We start from the raw sequence: 21,278 nt of genomic DNA, 5'->3' as shown, positions 1-21,278 counted from the left end.
GGCATTCACGGACCTTCACACAACTAAATGGCCCTGTAGCCACATTTTTGCCCATTGTGATGACAAAAGACGCCAGGGTCACTGGAAACCAGACAGACACAGATGCCTGACAGTAAAAATCACCCTATTCCCTATGTATTGTATAATGTGTAAAAACAACAGGTAGCTGATTGTAAAATAAAACCCCTATTCCCCACATAGTTGACCAGAGCCCACATAAACTGGTTATAAGCGGACATAAGCTGTCATTACTGTTTATGACAGCTGGTATTCTATCCTCATTACAGATGAATGTACCCCTTCTGTCAAGTAAGGTGAGGCCCAGTTGTTCTTGTCTCCTATTGTCTCACTCAGGAACACCATAATTTGACATTGCAAGCCATTCAGCCACTCATACAGTAGGTATGAAGGGCGCCCAGTCATTATTAGAATGTTGGTGCCTCATCTCCATAGTGATCTGGGGGGCGGCAGCGTAGCCTAGTGGTAAGAGCGTTGGACTAGGAACCGGAAGGTTGCGAGTTCAAACCCCCGAGCTGACAAGGTACAAATCTGTCGTTCTGCCCCTGAACAGGCAGTTAACCCACTGTTCCCAGGCCGTCATTGAAAATAAGAATAAGAATGTGTTCTTAAAAAAAATATATATATATATATATATATATTTTTTTTTTAAATAAAATAAAACTCCCTCAGAGTAGGATGTACTAAGATTCCCCTAGACATTGATCTTAAGTCAGTTTTGTGTTCCCCCTTAATTAAGGTGATGGTAAACTGGTCCTAGATCTTTGCCAACGGTCCATTTCTACCTGGACAAGCTCAGTGGCAAAATCATTTATAGGTATCTAGCTCTGTGATGGGCTAGTTACCCAGCATCTGGTGTCTCTTTACCAAAGTTGTCAGGCAGATGCCTGATACACCCAATTTATCGTCTGTGTGCTAATGTTTGCATAGCAACGATAGTCTTCCCAGATCCCTGGAAAGGGTCACAGAGAAAAGTTTGGCAGCTAACCTTCACCTGACTGATGTGTGTGTCACATGAACACACACACACACACACACTGCCAGGCTAGTGGCCGGGCGATAGAAAGAGAGGGGAGGAGGGTGATTAGTTTTTGTTGTTAGGGCTCAATCCCCTGTGCTTTCAGGGGCATAAAGGAAGTGCTGCTCTCAGCAGGGTCAGTGGGCTAGGTCTGCAGGGGAGGCCAGTGGCGAAGGGGGAATTATAGCCAGAGATTAACTAGGCAATCCTCTGCCAATCACATGATATGAACTAGTGTGGCCATGAAAAAACAACAGGGGAGAGAGAGAGAGAGACCACCTAAAAGGAAGCGATTCCTACACCTACCACCTACAGAGAGATGAACCTGGAGAAGAGTCCCCTAAGCAAGCTGGTCCTGGGGCTCTGTTCACAAACACAAACACACCCCACAGAGCCCCAGGACAGCAACACAATTAGACCCAACCAAATCATGAGAAAATAAAAAGATAATTACTTGACACATTAGAAAGAATTAACAAAAAAACAATGCAAACTAGAATGCTATTTGGCCCTAACAGAGAGTACACAGTGGCAGAATACCTGACCACTGTGACTGACCCAAACTTAAGGAAAGCTTTGACTATGTACAGACTCAGTGAGCATAGCCTTGCTATTGAGAAAGGCAGCTGTAGGCAGACCTGGCTCTCAAGAGACGACAGGCTATGTGCACACTGCCCACAAAATGAGGTGGAAACTGAGCTGCACTTCCTAACCTCCTGCCCAATGTATGACCATATTATAAACATATTTCCCTCAAATTACACAGATCCACAAAGAATTCAAATACAACCCCGATTTTGATAAACTCCCATATCTACTGGGTGAAATACCACAGTGTGCCATCACAGCAGCAAGATTTGTGACCTGTCGCCACAAGAAAAGGTCAACCAGTGAAGAGCAAACACCATTGTAAATACAACCCATATTTATGCTTATTTATTTTCCCTTTTGTACTTTAACCATTTGCACATTGTTACAACACTGTATATATACAGTACATACTATGACATTTGTAATGTCTTTATTAATTTTTTTACTTTTGTGAGTGTAATGTTTACTGTTCATTTTTATTGTTTATTTCTTTTTTGTATATTATTTACTTCACTTGCATTGGCAATGTTAACATATGTTTCCCATGCCAATAAAGCCCTTTGAATTGAATTGAGAGGCGGGGGAGTGGGAGATGTGGAGGGAGGGGAGGTATGTAGCGGGAGAGAGCACACCACAGAGTGGGGTTTGGGGGAGAGAGAGAGACAGGAAGAGTAGGAGAGCTGTATGTAGAGCAAAAGAGGGAGATGGGAAGGAAGAGAGGGAGAGCTAAGGATGGAATATGCTGTCTGTACTCTTCCAAGGACTAAGATCTCCCTCTCCTAGTCCAAGACTTCGCCCACTATCTTTTCTTCAATCCACCAAATTCACTCCAGACATCCCCAATTCTCCAAGATTGTGATCCATTTCACCCCTACACTTCCCTCAGGCCCCTCCCCAAATTGTATTTTTTTTTATCTCTGTGAATACTGAACCAGTAAGGGCTAAGTACTGAAAGTGACTGAGATATCTTGACTTTCACTATCACACCCAACTGTTCCCCATTGGTGTTGGTTACAGCCTGTCAGATAGGCTAGCTATAGTTGCATGTTATAAAGGAAACTAAATTGCATTTTGATGGACGTTCCTCATCACAGTGTGAAAACCATGTGCCTGTGTGTCTTCCCAACCTCTCACTCCCTTCTCCTCTCTCCCCCACCCCTTCCTTTCCTCTCACTTTGTCTCCCCCTCCCTTCATACCCCCATGTCCTCAAAAAGCACAACTTTTTCTCTCTTTATGCATTGTGAGAAGCCAAAGCACATATTTTATTTCACCAAACAAAACCCCCAGGCGACAAGTTAGATATGGTACAAAAAGTTTATTCATTAACAGTTTTGTAAACATTTGAGGTAAATTAACATTTACATCAACATGTTCTTACAAAAGTTCAGACGTAAGGCACTTCTCTTCATAGACAGTGATTTCACAATGGGGTATCTGGTCTGAGCATATCTAAATCTCCTTCCCTGCCTCACTGGCCAATGAAATCTCACTCCACGCCAGAGATTCCAAAAGTCCAACAAAATGTCAGGGGGGTGCCTGACACAACAATGGAGTATAACTTTAACCTAGCCAAACACCTCTCCTGTATTTTTTTGACAAAAAAATCAACAAAGTAGCAATATTATTTTCAAAATCAATTTTTTTGTAATTGGTAATCTGGTAATTCTCTCATAAAAATAAATACTTTATAAAATATTGAGACATCCTCTTTTTGAGATGTCCTTTGTTATTTGATCTTAGAACACCATTCTGTCTTAACTGTCGAGATCATTATCTACATGCTAAAGTGTCAACTTTAAACAACCGAAATGACAAGGTTATAAACAGAAATGATGAGTTAATAGAAATAGAAAGAGTTCTATTGGTGGCCATTTGAGATTTTCTCTCTTTGGTGGACAGCGTTTTTTTTGGATTACAATGTCACAGCTCGATCCCATCACCTGGTGGCTTTTTTAAAACATACTGTATGTGCATGGTATGTAAACAATTTGTGAGGCACTTGGATTCTGTGTGTGTGGCAACGCAACAAGCAGCAGACCTGATTCTCTAAGCATTTTAACACATCATACAGCAGAGCACAGCAACAGCCCATTCACAGTCTCGGTCTAAACCCTCTATCCCAAGATGTACCCCAATGTAGAGTTTGTGTGTGTGTGTGTGTGTGTGTGTGTGTGTGTGTAGAGAGAGAGAGAGAATAATAGAAAGAGAGAAAAGAAAGGAAGGAAGGAAGGACGAGTGTGAGGGTAAAGGAGGGGGAGATAGAGAGAGAAATGGGAACAAACAGCCTATCTACATTGTTGAAATGTACTGTAAGAATCACAACTTTCTGTTCTTACTTTAAATAGCAAAATTGAAGTGCCCCCTGCTTCTTGTTGCTTTATGGTAATATCCCCAGGTGGTGGTGGAATGATAACATATGATTTCATCATAACAAGGTCAAAGGTCAAGTGCTTGAGGGAGTCAGTAGTAGTGAGTTGTAGTTTCACAGTAACAGAATATACCGTTGTTCAAAACATAAAGAGGTACAAAATGCAAAAGAGATCTGTCCAAAACATTGTTCGATAGCTATGATTTTTTCCTGAATGTTAGATGACAATAAAATTAATTAATTTGGAGAGAGAAAAAACAGGAAGCTTAAAAGAAATACAACTGCATGTTAAGAGCCATTTTCTGATTTTAAAAACTGGCAGGAGTTTAAGAAAATGATACGCAAATGCACATTCCTATTGATTTTGCTATTATGACTCAGTAACAAAGAATGAAATGTCATTGCCTTAAATAATACTCCGTATCTATCTATCTTCTAGCAATTCTATTGCCTACTCTCTCTAAGCACTATACTGAAACTTCCCATACTGACTACCAGTGTGGGCCTACAGTCTTAAATCTGCTGAATTTCTTTACGATGAGGACACACACTTCTTTAACACACTGCAAACACAAGCATCAGTATGGGTTCTTTATAAGTGATAATTCTATATGTATAACATACCCTATATGTACTATGTAATATATTTACATATATATATTATTTACCCTGATGTAACTGCCTAAATGTTGTTGTAGACATTGAAACAAGACTCTATAATATATCTATTGCGCGCACACACACACACACATACACACACACACACACACACACACACACACACACACACACACACACACACACACACACACACACACACACACACACACACACACACACACACACACACACACACAGAAACGTACAGAAACACACACACACACAGACAGAAACACACACACACAAAGCCTGTGAAGCCTAAAGACCAAGCCCCAGGTTGGGATCGAGGTGGTAACATGGGTTGAAGCTTCACACTAGTATGGCTACACACGACAGTAACCGGTAGGACGTTACCTTATGCACTGGTATTAACCTGGTATTTACTGGTACGTTACATATTATCAGAGGGTACTTCATTGTTAACTACCTGGTACCAAAATGTGCCTAGTCGTGCTTGTTTTACAAGTAATTCACAAGGTATTATTGTGTGATTAACATGTCATTTGTAAGTAAATAGCAAGTCATTTTGAATAAAGTGCCACCCAGGTACCCTATCCCCGTCTCTCTCCACTCCACCATACTGTCAGAGCGTCCCTCTCTTCATTCAGCTTAATAGGAAGGGTGAGCATGGAACAGACAGACGGCTAGCTACGAGGCAGACAGACAGACACCAGGAAGAGACAATAGGACACATCGGCTGCATCTTAAAGGGTCCATCACAAGAAAATAAAAAATAAACGGGGGAGAGAAAAAAATGAACGAAAGCGCAAACCCTCTTCTGATGTCTACCATCAAAGAATAAAGAAAACAGCAGAATTATATTCATCCGAAATGTTGCTAATGTCCCAAACTAGTTAGTCCAATATCTCTAATCCTTTCATGGCATCTGAGCTGCAAACAGTGAATGTGTGTGTTCCCTTTCCACACACGTGTTGGCACCTCATAACGTTGAAGCACTAAGCTATGCCTCACCTCACCGAATGCATCTCCAGATAACGCAACTTCTGTAGAGAGTAATGTCAGGAGCATCTCAACTCCAGAGCCCCCCCCCCCCCCCCCCCCCCCCACATCGCCTCTGTATTTCACACAACATTTGACACCTGAGCCTCAAAGATATAAAATGTATAGAACCCAGAGGCGTTGGGGTGCGGTGGTGGATAGGGGTCTGCATGTGTTTGTATGTGATTGTGTGAAGGTGTGTGAGAGTGTGTGTGTATGTATGTGTTACACGGCAAGGTCGTCGGGCCGGGCTCGGACACTGCTGGTCTTGCTGGCCCTGCTCAGCCTGCGGGCGTCAGCCGCTATGAAAATGGGCGGCTCGTGCATCTCCACCCGGGTCACCGTGACATCATCAACGTGCGTCAGTGGCAGCGCCGCCTCCGCTTCCTCTTCTTCCTGCTGCTGGTGCTCCTCACCCCTTCTCGATTCCCCCAGCGGGAGGGTGGAGGAGCGGGAGTCGGGGATAAGAGGGGCAGTGTCCGGTTGAGGGGGTGACTGCTCCTGGTCAGAGGAGGTGGGGGAGGAGGAGGAGGGTGGCGGAGAAGGGTAGGAGGGAGGAGGAGGGTAGGAGGAGGACTTGGCAGCGTCCAGAGTATGCAGCTCCATGGCCATGTTGGCCCAGTTCTGCTCCATGGACTGCTGCTGGCCACTGCCCTCGCTGTTGTAGAAGGATATGGGAGGAGCCTCCAGCAGGAAGTCTTCATGGAAAGGGTCCATCTTGAGTTCCGCCGCCGCTGCCTGCTGCTCGGATATAGCGGTCGTGGCATTTGCTTGCTCGTTGGGCAGGTACACCACGTTCACGCCACCATACGTGGGCAAGCAGTTGAGGGCCGGGTGGGCGATCACCTCCTGGATCATGTTGGACTCCACCGCCTCGTCTTTGTCCAGGGGGAGCACCATTCGGTCGGGCGCAAACTCGTTGCTGACCCCCTGCTTCACCTTCTTCCATCCCAGGTGGTATATCTCCAGCAGGTTGAGTAGCAGGGAGACGCAGGCTACCACCAGCATGAAGATGATGAATATGGTCTTCTCTGTGGGGCGTGAGATGAAGCAGTCAACCGTGTTGGGGCAGGGCCAGCGACCACACTTATACAGGGGGCTGAGCTGGAAGCCATACAGGAAGTACTGACCCAGGATGAAGCCCACTTCGAACAGCGTCTTGAAGATGATGTTGAACACGTATGTGCGCAGGAGAGCCCCCCGGATGCGGATTTTACCGTGCTCGTCTCTGATTGGGGGCTTCTCCTTTTTCCCTCCTCCTCCGCCATTCCTGTACAGAGGGTCTCTCTCCTCCTGGTGCCGGCTGGCCTTCCGCTGCTCCTCCTCCTTCTCCCGGCGTTTCTCCTCCATGCGGACAATGTGCAGCACGTGTCCCAGGTAGATCAAGGTGGGCGTGGACACAAAGATAATCTGCAGCACCCAGAAGCGGATGTGCGAGATGGGGAAGGCTTCGTCGTAGCACACGTTCTCGCAACCGGGCTGCTGCGTGTTGCAGGTGAAGTCCGACTGCTCGTCACCCCACACATCCTCCGCAGCCGCCCCCAGGACCAGGATACGAAAGATGAAGAGGACTGTCAGCCACACCTGAACACAAGGGACATAACGCCACATAAGACGGAATAAGGGGCTATATACCACAGGAATAAAAGGGTAAATCAATCAAATAACTGTATAAATGTATCAATCGATCAATCAGGCACCTTGCCAATCACGGTGGAGTGTTCTTGAGCGTTCTCCAGCAGCCGCCCCAGAAAGCTCCAGTCACCCATGCTTCACACGATTTCTAGCCTGGGGAGAGAGAGCACAGCCTGGGATGAGTAGCAACTGGGTGAGGCCTGGGTGGGGAGAGGCTGGGGGAGAGGCTGGAGGAGAGAGGTTGGGTGAAGCAGGAGAGAGGTGCAGATAGAGAGGTAGGGGAAAGCTGGAAAGCTGGAGATAGGTGGGAGCAACAGAGAGGGAATAGGGCTGTGTAGGCACCGACTGGGGATGAGAGGGAAGAGAGAGGTGGGGAGAGAACACACACAGAATGAGAGAGCATAGGCCAGGGAGAGGGGGAGCACAAGCACGGGTGAGTAACAACTGAGAGGGTAAGAAAATAAGAAAGGGAGGTGGGGAAATGAGAGAGGGGGACATGAGAGAAGAGGGGAATAAAAACTTTGAATGAAAATGTACAGGTTCAGAAACCAAAACAAACATTGACCTCTGGTTTGAAGCCAAAATATTACAAAAGATTACTGTCATATTATGCACACACATTGTATCCATCCTATGTATTTTCTGCCCCCGACATCACTCTGTGAAGTCACACAATCTCTCAGTCAAAGCCAATGCGTTTGGCACTGAAGGAGGCAGCAGGGATGCATTTAGGAGGCGGCATGATTCCTTGTTCTACGTAAAGGATACATATCTGTTCTAATACATTTCTATCTGGAGGTTCTGTAATGTGGCATCCCACTCAGCACAGCCCAGAACAGCTGTGGAGACCACCGAACAACCACCCTCAGACGCAGGATGGACGCCATCGAGTCAGTCATACAGGACTAACAAGCTGCCTTGATCACTTTCCCATTCGACCGGCCACATACTTCTCTAATACATTCTCTAATCACAGTACTGGAGACTTGAGGTTAAACGTGGCAATAAAAAATCATGAGCACCACCATTGTGCTTCTTACAGGCCTACTAGAACCATTAGCAGCAATTCAAAGGAATGTTTTTCCCAGTGCTGACATTTTACAGTTGTATCTGTTTCAAATCAGCTACAATTGAGAATCTAGTGCCCACGGCAACTTTTAAACACATTGCAAAGCAGATGAAAAAAGGACCAGATGTCCAATGACACAAAAAAGCACCCAAAGTAGTGACAGACGGTGGACTTACTAAAATGTTGTTGTATTGTCAGTGATAAATCCATCAACTAGTGGTTCAAAAGAAATACAATACCTGGAAGCAAAAAACAAATCATATCAGTTATGAATTACAATTATAATGTCATTTAAATATGCTCACATTACCCAAATACTCTAATTAACCATTCTTTTGTATGCCTATTGTCCATGCAACTTACGATATAGACACTTCGGAGATGAGTGGAAAACTCAAATCTTTTAAAACTGGCTACAAGCCTACTGGCCACCAATAAAAATGTATCATGTCTTCAAAGTCAAAAACCTACATCATCTTCCCACAAAATGTCTATTTCTCTGAAATAGGTGACTTGGGTGTTTCTAATTGGACAGACTGCATGGAACCATGAACCCTATGAATGCCACAGCATTGATGGACATATGTGTTTTGTTTTGAAAGGCAGATTTAATTGAGGAATGTATACAATCCATCCATAGGCCTGTCTGTGTGTTGCTGGGCAAGCGGGTTACAATGGCTGGCCATCTGTGGCAGTCTGAATGAGTACATAACAGCCTGGGAGGAATGCTCGGATCATCAGAACACAGAACTGCTGATGAGGGGAAATATTTGCCCCGGATCGACTGATATGCATTTACAGAGGGCTTTATATCACCAATACATAGATACAACAACAACACAACAGATCCCAGCTGCATTACTCTACCTGTTACAAACTCCTGTTTGGACATGAAGTGGTTTTACAAACTTTGAAAACAAGGACCTATTTTCCCCATGTTAAAACACAGGCAGGCTGTTACTGTCAAATCTATGATTACTATGATTACCACAGTATCCCAATCTATCGATTTTATGGTGCATTGTTGCTGAATGTAGCCCATACTAGCTCAACTCAAATCACTGGCCTTCTACAGTTCAATATTCATTTCAATAGATGACTCCATGGTCGTTATGCCTGGCCTAGCCTACTCAATAACGCGCTGGTATCAAAGTGGTGCAATACCCCTCTACAATGACAGTATGTATCAAGCTGCACAGTATATGTGTTGATCCTTTTGAGGTTTTGATGAAATACCGTCTGTCACCTGTGACAATAGAGAAGCTGCCAGACGCGCATTGTGCTCCTTGGCACTGGCTATTGACGGGGATCAGCGGCATTGTGTTCCAGCGGCCGCACCATTTAACTCTTTGACCACACTGACCCAAGTTATTTAAATATATAAACCTTAGGCAGTAGATATCCTAACAGAATGCATATTGATACACTAATTGATTGCAGGCTAAGTCAAGTCAACATCACTCGCATTGGAATTGGTGAGCGTAAAAGTGTCTACTTGGCGTTCCCAAATAAGCGTAAGGATAGGGTGGATGGACAGACTCCCTAAGCCTTGGCCACTTGAAGCAATATCCGGTGGTCACTGAAGCTATCCCTATTTTGAAAGGCTTGGAAAATCCTACAGACCTTCCCAGGTAGAAAGATCCCTCCCCTTCCCTCTCACTCCCCAGCTCTGACAGCTTACCAATCTCCTTTGAAAGCGGCCGGCCAAAAACGTTTTCCCGGAAGCGTCGCGATCTGCGTTCTCTTCTTTTCTCCCGCGGGGTTCGAGGCCAGGCGTGCGCGAGAGAAAGAGAGCGAACAAGAGAGAGAGAGAGAGAGAGAGACAGCGCGAGGGTGAGCAAAGCGATGCTAGTCTAAGGGCGCGTGTGGAACCTGGAGATGGGGTCCCGCAAACGCAGCGGCTGCGTCCCGTGCCCAGCCATCGCTACTGTCACATTGTGTGACCATCCATGAGTGCACGCGTGGGGGAGGGTGGAGGGTGGGGGTGGCGTCGCCCACCCGTCAATCCCCGTCACCTCCCATCCCACCCTGCCACCCTGCTCTTCCAAAATTCCACACCAGGACTCCAAAATTGTGCATGGCGTCTCCGCGCGCAGGGGGAAATGATGGCCTTGACTATGTTGGAGAGTAGGCATAAATGCATATAGATGAGTTATAGTACAGGACTGATGTTCCTCTCCCATATTACCTGTACTATCTGAACATCTTCTTTGTGCACTTTGTATATTTTTTGTATTACTCTATTTTACATTTATGCTATCTGAAAATAATATATATAATACGTCACATCTCATGATTAAGTGCTGGGATGTGCTTCCTCAGGCCCACTAACACAACCACATGATTTACAAACATCTGCCCACTCACCACCCAAATGGTGAAATGCAGCTTTGCTAAAATGTGTCTCAATGATCCGACAGTATATCAAATATCTAATATTTTTTATTTCACAAGTTTTTAAAACACACACATCCTCTGTAGGTCATTGCGTAACTCGTAGTACGAGTTACGCGTAGTACTCTACTGTGGTTCTGCGAATGCCATTGTCAGTGTATTTACAATGTTATCTCTTCATTACCATCATCACAATTCCATAGGAGCAATACAAACTGTCTGTCTGTCTGTCGGCCTGTCTGTCGGCCTGGGTCAGTGGCCATGTGTGTATATTGGCCACTAGATGGCATAGTGACTCCAGTGACTGAGCAGGGAAGGAGATCTGTGCATGTCTGGAGTGGACTACACAGTGTTTACACATATTTATGATTTGGTTTGTTTGTGTGTGTACTGTAGGCTACTTATGTTTTGCACGTCTGGGTGTGCATATGTACGCTATGTCTATAGCTCCCCCGTCCTCACACCGCCTTGCTGCAGGTGGACCCAGACGAAGAGGACAACAACAACTTCTCATTCTTCTTGTTCTGCTGCAGAGTCTTGTCTTTGGAAGAGGTTGAGGAACAGTTTGCACCCTTCCCTTTCTGTTTCCCCCCTCTGCGCCGTGATGACGGGCACCGAGCGATAGCCTTGGCGACCAGGTAGGCCAGTTCGGCCATGTTGAGAGCCATACAGACGCAGGAGGAGGCGGCCATGAAAACGGTGAAGATAGTTTTTTCTGTGGGGCGGGAGACAAAGCAGTCCACCACGTTGGGACAGGGCCACTGGTCACACTGGACCAGCCTGGGCATCTGGAAGCCGTCGTACAACACATACAGAGCATACCTGGAGAACGAAGGGGAAGATAAAGGCTTAGAACTACAGATGTAGCATCTTTATTTCAGACAGTTTGCAACAGCGGGTAAATAATCCTACAGCAACAGGAAATGTGAATTATTGTGTTGATTATAATTAATGGACATTTTTTGACATTTCAAAGTGGAAATTACAAACTTCAGAAGCCTTTTTAACCTCAAATACACTACAAGATTGACATTTCCTGCATTGCGGGAACATTCTCCTGCAACAGGGTGATCAAATTAAGATCTTACACTTGTATATGGTGATGTCATGAATCTTGAGGAAGTGTATCTACATCTTATTCTTAAGCGTTTGTATGTAATGGAGGTGGTTCATTGAGCTACACTCAAGTAACTTGTCTGCCTGAAATAAAGACTTGTTAGGCTTTGCTCAGTGAGCTAACACAGTACGTACATGAAGCCTCCCTCGAACAGCAGGCGGAAGACCAGACTACAGGCGTACGTCCACCACAACGGCCCGGCGATTGGCAGCCTCCGCCTCCTCAGGCTCTCTAGCTCAGCCTCCTGGGCCGCCTGGGCCTTGTCGCTGCGGCAACGCCCCCCGACTGAACCCTGCTGCAGGACCTGGCGTTTGTCGCCGTGATTACGGTAGGCCACGTACATGGCGACGAGGAGAGCGGGCGTGGAGACGAAGACAAGCTGCAGACACCAGAGCCTGATGTGGGACACAGGGAAGAAGTGGTCGTAGCAGACGTTCTCGCAGCCCGGCTGCAGGGTGTTGCAGACAAAGTCACTCTGTTCGTCCCCCCAGACGCTTTCGGCCGCCAGGACCAGCACGGTGACACGGAAGATGAAGAGGACAGACAGCCACACCTTCCCCAGGCTGGTGGAGTGGCGGTTCACACCAGCCAGCTGGGTGTACAGGGTCCCCCAGGTCATCTCTCCTGCTCCTCTGGCCCAGAACACACACCTCTACCCTGTGGAGAGACCAGAGGAGAGAGGGGGTGAGACCTGGATCGAAGTAGGGAGAGAGAGAGGAAGGAGGAGATAAGAAAATATTAGGTACAGGGTCCCCAAGCTCATCGTTCCTCTGCTGCCCAGGAACAATCCACTCTACTCTAGGGAGAGAGGAGAGGAGAAGGGGGGTGAAAGTTGAGGTTAAAAAAATAAATAGAGAGGGAGGAGAATAAGAATGAGATGAGAGGAGGAAGTATAGAGATGAGAGGAGGAGGAGAGAGAGACAGAGAAAGAGAACTGAATACTGTTGCTTGGCTAGACCAGTGCCAATGTTATAATGAACTATTGATCCAGCCAACATTTCTAATGTGTAGTACTCTTAGAAAAAAGTAGTTCTTTGTCTTTCCCCATAGGGAAAGGTTCCAAATCAAACTCTTTAGGGTTCCATGTAGAACCGTGGAAAGGGTTCTTCATGGAACCAAAAAGGGTTCTACCTGGAACCAAAAGGGTTCTACCCAGTACCAAAAGGGGTTCTACAAAGGTTTCTCCTATGGGGACAGTCGAGGAACCCTCATAGGTTCCCCCTAAGAGTGTAGAGCTGAGCTATATAGCCGTACTAAGTTTGTATAACTGCACGTTACATTCACCTCTCGAAGACACACAATATTCACATCAATGGGGTTTCCATGCTATAGTAATAAAATATCAATAAGTTGAAGCGTTGTTTTTTTATTCACTTCATAAGTTGTTTTTAAAGTGACTTTGAGATTCAATGTGTAATGAAAGGCCCTATATAAAATACATCTATTATTATTATGATAGGTAAATTCAAGACATTGTGCATGAAATTATTATTTTCAACCCCACAATACTTTCATCATGTGATAACAATAATACATTTTACATAACACGTCTCCAAAGTTTTTGAAATGTTCCATCTAATGAAATAAATAGAGAAAAAGAAGTCAGCTGACAGAGAACAGAACAACACATCAGCCTGTCTTCCTCACCTTTTCTCTCCTGAGTGTCAGGGAGGCTCCATGTATCCCTACTTCTTCTGCTTGGTTCACTCTGCCATAGTCAGATCCAACAGAGCTCCAGGGAGAGACCGTCTAGGGTGAGACGCAGTCCACTGATTTACCGCTGACTAGAACTGATGTGCTCTGAGCGCTCTCAGAGACGCACCTGAACTTGTGGATTCACCTACGTGACGTCAGTTTCGGGGCGGAGCTGAAATCTGGAGCGACAACAAGTGCAGTTTGAGTGAGTCTTGAGCGGATGTTCCTATGTATAAGAAACACAGCCATAGATGTTGTGCTGATTTGCATCTTTCTCTGCTTCACTCAAATATATTTATTTATTTATGTGTGTGTGTGTGTGTGTGTGTGTGTGTGTGTGTGTGTATATATACTGACCGAGGAGGAGTTCATTCAGTCAGTTTATCAAAAGAGGTTTTGTTTTGCTTGCTTGTGGTTCTAACCAAACAGCGAATCCCACATTGGGTGATTATACTTTTTTGGGTGTGTGGATACACAAACCAGGTCTTGATGTCTTTACACTCAAATATGGTCAAAATGTTGACCTCAGGGAATGTTTTACACACAATGAATTTTTAGCTAAATCTAGACTTAAACACTCCACAAAACACATTGAACCCTACCCCAACTCAACCCCATCCCACCCCCATCCAGGTGCTTGCAAGATCCAGTTTATTCATGCACCTTGGTTGAACTGCATTGTAGCAGTATACAGGATTCCATCCCAAACACTCCCCTTCTGTCTGAATGTCTCAGTGGATGAGGTGAAACACTTTCCTTTCTATTCATCTCTCTGTTCCCTACTCTGTTCTTCCCTCCCTTCATCCCTCACTACCAAACTGCTCCCACCAGATTGGGTTTCTCTAATCACCCCCATCCTGCCCCACCAGGATAACAGCAGGGCACAGTGAGGACACACACACACACACGGTTGTCTTCTATTTCTTGGGGATTGGGGGCGGATGCCCAATGGTAGATTGGGTGTGGACAGAGCAGAGGAGCTGAAGGGTGGGCACTGGTCACAAACCCTGGTGAGGGCAGAGGAAGGAGGGGGTACAGGGCTCGATAGGGCTGAGGTGGGGTGGGTAGTGAGTACAGGCATGGCTTTGTGTGGCTCCTTTTGGCGACAACAACAGTTCTGTTTACCAAAGAGGTGAGTTGACACTGGGGTCTGGTGCTGCATGACAAGAGACACAACCAGAGTGATGTTAACTGGTAATGTCCTCCTCAGCCAGACATGATTTGCTCATCTGAGAAAGTGTGTATAGTATTTAGACTGTGTGTACCGTATTGAGACAGTGAGTGTGTACCATATTGAGACAGTGAGTGTGTACCGTATTGAGACAGTGAGTGTTAAACCGTATTGAGATTGTGAGTGTGTATTGTATTGAGACAGTGAGTGTGTACCGTATTGAGACTGTGAGTGTGTATTGTATTGTATTGAGACAGTGAGTGTGTACCGTATTGAGACTGTGAGTGTGTATTGTATTGTATTGAGACAGTGAGTGTGTACCGTATTGAGACAGTAAGTGTGTACTGTATTGAGACAGTGAGTGTGTATTGTATTGAGACAGTGAGTGTGTATTGTATTGAGACAGTGAGTGTGTAGTGTAGTGAGACTGTGAGTGTGTATTGTATTGAGACAGTGAGTATGTATTGCATTGAGACTGTGAGTGTGAATCGTATTGAGACAGTGAGTGTGTATTGTATTGAGACAGTGAGTGTGTATTGCATTGAGACAGTGAGTGTGTATTGTATTGAGACAGTGAGTGTGTAGTGTAGTGAGACTGTGAGTGTGTATTGTATTGAGACAGTGAGTGTGTATTGTATTGAGACAGTGAGTGTGTATTGTATTGAGACAGTGAGTGTGTAGTGTAGTGAGACTGTGAGTGTGTATTGTATTGAGACAGTGAGTGTGTATTGTATTGAGACTGTGAGTGTGTATTGTATTGAGACAGTGAGTGTGTATTGTATTGAGACAGTGAGTGTGTATTGCATTGAGACAGTGAGTGTGTATTGTATTGAGACTGTGAGTGTGTACCGTATTGAGACAGTGAGTGTGTAGTGTATTGAGACAGTGAGTGTGTATTGTATTGAGACAGTGAGTGTGTATTGTATTGAGACTGTGAGTGTGTAGTGTATTGAGACTGTGAGTGTGTATTGTATTGAGACAGTGAGTGTGTATTGTATTGAGACAGTGAGTGTGTATTGTATTGAGACAGTGAGTGTGTATTGCATTGAGACAGTGAGTGTGTATTGTATTGAGACTGTGAGTGTGTAGTGTATTGAGACTGTGAGTGTGTATTGTATTGAGACAGTGAGTGTGTAGTGTATTGAGACTGTGAGTGTGTATTGTATTGAGACAGTGAGTGTGTATTGTATTGAGACAGTGAGTGTGTATTGTATTGAGACAGTGAGTGTGTAGTGTAGTGAGACTGAGTGTGTGTGTGTCTCTGCACATGTGCATGTGAAGCAGCACATTCCATGCACATGTAACAAGCACTGCATAACTTTCTGATTTTGGAACTTCGTCAGATCAGTTAGATCCAATCTGAGCTTTCACCCTGTGGAGAGCGCTGTCTATATTTCTATGGCATGTTTTTGTGTAACAGGAAGGTTAATGTGCATATTCATTTTTTCACACTTCTCCACACTTGGCACGGGTCCCAGTCAGATCTCATTAAAGGTCAACCTCCAGCCATTTGCACGTACCTAGACACACATGTTGGAGTGTAGGACTCGTCACCTCAGCACGATTCTCTGCTTCATTTATCCCATTTATATGATGGCTCCAAATCTGCTTTTCCCTACTGGAAGATTGGAAAGACATTTTCACAAAAAATCATAACACCCTCCACCAATTCCAGTGTCTAGCATTTGTATATTCCTGTTGAACGCAGGACGAGGGAGAGCTTGGTTTGTTGTTTTGGAAAGTTTTGAAAGTCTATTGAAAAGTTTCTTGGTAGCTAGTTACTTTCTGAGTTTAGAGTCTGCGACGCGGCTGGCATCCGTTACTTGGACCGCTGCTATCTGTCCAGTGATCCTGCCGACCCAGGGTCTGAGGAGCTGCTTGGCGTAGCAGCCAGCCTATCAAAATAGCTGTGTTTTCTTGAGGGCATGAACGCAGCACGTGCCTGTCTAGATCTCTGCTGTTTGTTGTTTTCAATCTTCCCTGCGACCTGCCCTGTCTGGAACTGCGAGGAGTTACAGCGTAACCTGTGTTGCTACCATGACAAAGACCAAAGCGGGCAGGAATACCTTTGAGGACAGTGGTGTCTCTCTATCACAGGGGAAAGATCTTTTAACAAAGAAAAAGAGTTCTACAAGCAGTTGTCACAACAACAAGAAAATAGCTTCAAGTATTTTGTCCAAATACTGGTGGAGTCAACTAATAAAATAATGGACAACCTGACCAGAGAAGTCCAGGACCTGAAGAACAATTGGCAGTTCTCCCAGGGTCAGCTCGATGACTTTAAATATGAGAACGGAAATATGACTCCATTCTGTAAGTCATTGAGAGAGGACATTAGTTCTGTATGTGAATCCATGACAACAATGACGGAAAAATCTGATTATCTCGAGGGACATTCAAGGCAGAACAATATGGCTGTGGACGGAATTGCAGAATCTCCACATGAGACCTGGACGGAGTCTGAGGACAAAGGAAGGGAAATGATCTCGGAGAAACTGAAGATGGACCACAGGAAGATTGAGGTGGAGCACGCTCAAAGGTCTGCAAAACCCACCACCGGCCCAGGTGACAGGCCCAGGCTGATAGTGGTCAAGATCCTGAGATTCAAGGACAAGATAGCTGTTCTGGAAAGAGCCAAGAACTTCAGAGGAATGTATATCTTCCTCAACTAGAACTATCCGGAAGCTGTGCGCCAGAAGAGGAAAGAACTTGTCCCAGCCATAAAAGCTGCCAGAGCGCGTGGGGACATTGCTTACATCTGCTATGACAGGCTCATTGTCCACCCTCCCTCCCAAAAGCCTGGAAGGGATGAGAGAGCCAAGCCTATGGGTTCATAGCTTCAACCCCGCAGCACACACACACACGCACACACACACGCACACGCGCACGCACACGCGCACACGCACACACACACCAACTGGTTAATGGACTGCTGAATGTATATATTTGTCTCTTGCTTTGTTTGCTCTTTTCCATATTATGTCTATCTCTAATAAGCTACCCAGGAAAGAGCTCAAAATAGCCCATATTAATATATGTAGCCTTAGAAATAAGGTTAATGAAATCAATAACTTGCTAACATCAGATAACATTAATATATTAGCCATTTCTGTAACTCACTTAGGTAATTCATTTGATGATACAGCAGTAGCAATACAAGGACATAACATCTAAGAAGAGACAGGAATGCTTATGGGGGAGGTGCTGCTGTATATATTCAGAGCCATATCCCTGTAATGCTTAGAGAAGATCTCATGTCAAGTGTTATTGAAGTGTTGTGGTTGCAGGTTCACTTGGCACATCTAAAGCCTTTTCTTTAGGGGTGTTGCTATAGGCCACCAAGTGCTAACAGTCAGTATCTAAATAATATGTGTGAAATGCTTGACAGTGTATGTGATGTAAACAGAGAGGTCTACTTTCTTGGGGACCTGAATAATTGACTGGTTTTCATCAAGCTGTCCGCTCAAGAGGAAGCTTTTCACTGTAACCAGTGCCTGTAAACTGGTTCCGGTTATTTATCAATTTACCAGGGTGTTTACAAACACTACAGGAACAAGATCATCCACATGTATTGATCACATTTTTACTAATACTGTAGAACTTTTATCAAAGCTGTATCCATACACATTGGATGCAGTGATCACAATATAGTGGCTATATCCAGGAATGCCAAAGTTCCAAAAGCAGGGCCTAAAATAGTGTATAAGATCATACAAAATATTTTGCTGTGACTCTAATGTGGATGATATAAAAAATATATGTTGGTCTGATGTGATTAATGAGGAGCATCCAGACGCTGCACTTGATGAATTTATGAAACGGCTTCTTCCAATTATATTAATTAAGAAACTGACTGTTAGAAATATTAAGGCTCCATGGATTGATGAGGAATTGAAAAACGGTATGGTTGAAAGAGATGGGCCAAAACGAGTGCCTAATAAGTCTGGCTGCACATCTGACTGGCTGACTTACCCCAAATTGAGAAATTATGTGACTAAACTAAAGAAGAAGAAGAATAAATTGTATTATGAATGATATAAAGAATAATGGAGAAAAATAACTTTGGAGTACTTTAAATGAAATGATGGGCAGAAAGACAAATTCAACTCCATCTTTCATCGAATCAGGTGGCTTATTCATTACAAAACCATTTGATGTTGCCAATTATTTTAATGATTACTTAATTGGCAAAGTGGGCAAACTGAGGCAGGAAATGCCAACAACGAACAGTGAGCCATCGTACTCAAGCATAAAAAAATGTATAATGAAAGAAAGGTTTTAAAGTTTTAATTTAGTCAATAATGACAAACTTCATGGCATTGACAACTTAGATGGAAAGCTACTGAGGATGGTAGCTGACTCTATAGCCACTTCTATCTGTCATATTTTTAATCTGAGACGAGAGGTAAGTCTTTGTCCTGGAGGGAAGCCAAAGTCATTCTGCTACCCAAGAGTGGTAAAGCGGCCTTTACTGGTTGTAACAGCAGACATATCAGTTTACTGCCAGTTAGCAAACTGTTGGAAAAATGTGTTTCGTGTTCGACGAAATACAATCCTATTTCTCCGTAAACAAATTAACAAAAGACTTTCAGCATGCTTATAGAGAAGGGCACTCAACATGTACTGCACTGATACAAATGCCTGTTAACTGGTGTGAAAGAAATTGATAATAATAAGATTGTGGGCGCTGTACTGTTAGATTTCAGAGCAGCCTTAGACATTATTGACCCTAACCTGTTGTTGAGAATGGCTTTTCAACATCTGCCATATTGTGGATTCAGAGCTATCTATCTAATAGAACTCAGAGGGTTTTCTTTAATGGAAGCTTCTCTAATTTAAAACATGCAAAGTGTGGTGTACCGCAGGGCAGCTCTCTAGGCCCTCTACTCTTTTCTATGTTTACCAATAACTTGCCACTGGCATTAAACAAAGCATGTGTGTCAATGTATTTTGATGATTCAACCATATACACATCAACAACCACAGCTAATGAAGTCACTGAAACCTTAACAAAGAGTTGCAGTCTGTTTTGGAATGGGTAGCCAGTAATAAACTGGTCCTGAACATCTCTAAAACTAAGAGCATTGTATTTGGTACACATCATTCTAGACCTCAGCTGAATCTGGTAATGAATGGTGTGGCTGTTGAACAACTTACTTGGCATTACCTTAGATTGTAAACTGTCATGGTCAAAACATACAGATTCAATGGTTGTAAAGATGGGGAGAGGCCTGTCCGCAATAAAAAATATGCTCTGCTTTTATGACATCGCACTGCAAAAAGAAAGTCCTGCAGGCTCTAATTTGGTCTTATCTTTACTATTGTCTGGTCTTGTGGTTGAGTGAAAAAACCTAGACAAGGAGAGACCTAGATAAGCTGCAGCTGGCCCAGAACAGAGCGGCATGTCTTGCTCTTCATTGTAATCAGAGGGCTAATATACAGTTGAAGTCGGATGTTTACATACACCTTAGCCAAATACATTTAAACTCAGTTTTTCACAATTGTTGACATTTAATACACTCAATTAGTATTTGGTAGCATTGCCTTTAAATTGTTTAACTTGGGTCAAACATTTCAGGTAGCCTTCCACAAGCTTCCCACAATAAGTTGGGTGAATTTTGGCCCATTCCTCCTGACAGACCTGGTGTAACTGAGTCAGGTTTGTAAGCCTCCTTGCTTGCACACGCTTTTTCAGTTCTGCCCACACATGTTCTATAGGATTGAGGTTAGGGATTTGCGATGGCCACTCCAATACCTTGACTTTGTTGTCCTGAAGCCATTTTGCCACAACTTTGGAAGTATGCTTGGGGTCATTGTCCATTTGGAAGACCCATTTGCGACCAATATATAGATATACTGATGTCTTGAGATGTTGCTTCAATATATCCACATAATTTTATTTTCCTCATGATGCCATCTATTTTGTGAAGAGCACCAGTCCCTCCTGCAGCAAAGCACCCCACAACATGAGGCTGCCATCCCCGTTTCACGGTTGCTGCCATCCCCGCTTCACGGTTGGGATGGTGTTCTTTGGCTTGCAAGCCCCCACCCCACCCCCACCCCCTTTTTCATCCAAAGATTACGATGGTCATTATGGCCAAACAGTTCTATTTTTGTTATATCAGACCAGAGGACATTTCTCCAAAAAGTACAATATTTTTCCCCATGTGCAGTTGCAAACCATAGTCTAGCTTTTTTATGGCGGTTTTTGAGCAGTGGCTTCTTCCTTGCTGAGCGCCCTTTCAGCTTATCTCGATGTAGGACTTGTTTTACTGTGGATATAGATACTTTTGTACCTGTTTCCTCCAGTATCTTCACAAGGTCCTTTGCTGTTGTTCTGGGATTGATTTGTACTTTTTGCACCGACGTACATGCATCTATAGGAGACAGAACACTCATTATAACCAAATGTCTCCTCTCTGTCGTATCACTCCCATCTCTGCCCCCACTAAGCTGACGATGGCGGCCAGTGATGACAGTAATATGTCCATTACATTAGATGTCTTCAGGCGAGCATGCATGCACACACGTCCAGCACCCGG

General features: G+C 44.4%; 2 protein-coding genes across 2 annotated transcripts; both read right to left on the bottom strand.

Moving 5' to 3' along the window:
• Positions 1-2,928: 2,928 nt before the first annotated feature.
• LOC109890348 (gap junction alpha-3 protein-like) lies at positions 2,929-10,293 on the bottom strand. The gene is made up of 4 exons (XM_031824067.1): positions 10,041-10,293; positions 8,536-8,598; positions 7,356-7,443; positions 2,929-7,239 (listed from the first exon to the last, which is right to left on the bottom strand). Exons 3-4 carry the CDS (start codon positions 7,422-7,424, stop codon positions 5,881-5,883), a joined length of 1,428 nt encoding a protein of 475 aa, XP_031679927.1. The 5' UTR covers positions 7,425-7,443; positions 8,536-8,598; positions 10,041-10,293; the 3' UTR covers positions 2,929-5,880.
• A 495-nt stretch (positions 10,294-10,788) lies between these two features.
• On the bottom strand, positions 10,789-12,702 carry LOC109890503 (gap junction beta-2 protein). Its single transcript, XM_020482432.2, has 2 exons — positions 12,005-12,702; positions 10,789-11,575 (listed from the first exon to the last, which is right to left on the bottom strand). The coding sequence occupies exons 1-2, from the start codon at positions 12,487-12,489 to the stop codon at positions 11,212-11,214; spliced, it is 849 nt and encodes a 282-aa protein (XP_020338021.2). The 5' UTR covers positions 12,490-12,702; the 3' UTR covers positions 10,789-11,211.
• Between the last annotated feature and the right edge of the window lie 8,576 nt (positions 12,703-21,278).

This window comes from Oncorhynchus kisutch, linkage group LG5, assembly GCF_002021735.2.
Source record: "Oncorhynchus kisutch isolate 150728-3 linkage group LG5, Okis_V2, whole genome shotgun sequence".
NCBI classification, from domain to species: Eukaryota; Metazoa; Chordata; class Actinopteri; order Salmoniformes; family Salmonidae; genus Oncorhynchus; species Oncorhynchus kisutch.
The sequence above is the reverse complement of the archived record's forward strand: the minus strand, read 5'-3'. Positions and strand labels throughout refer to the sequence as shown.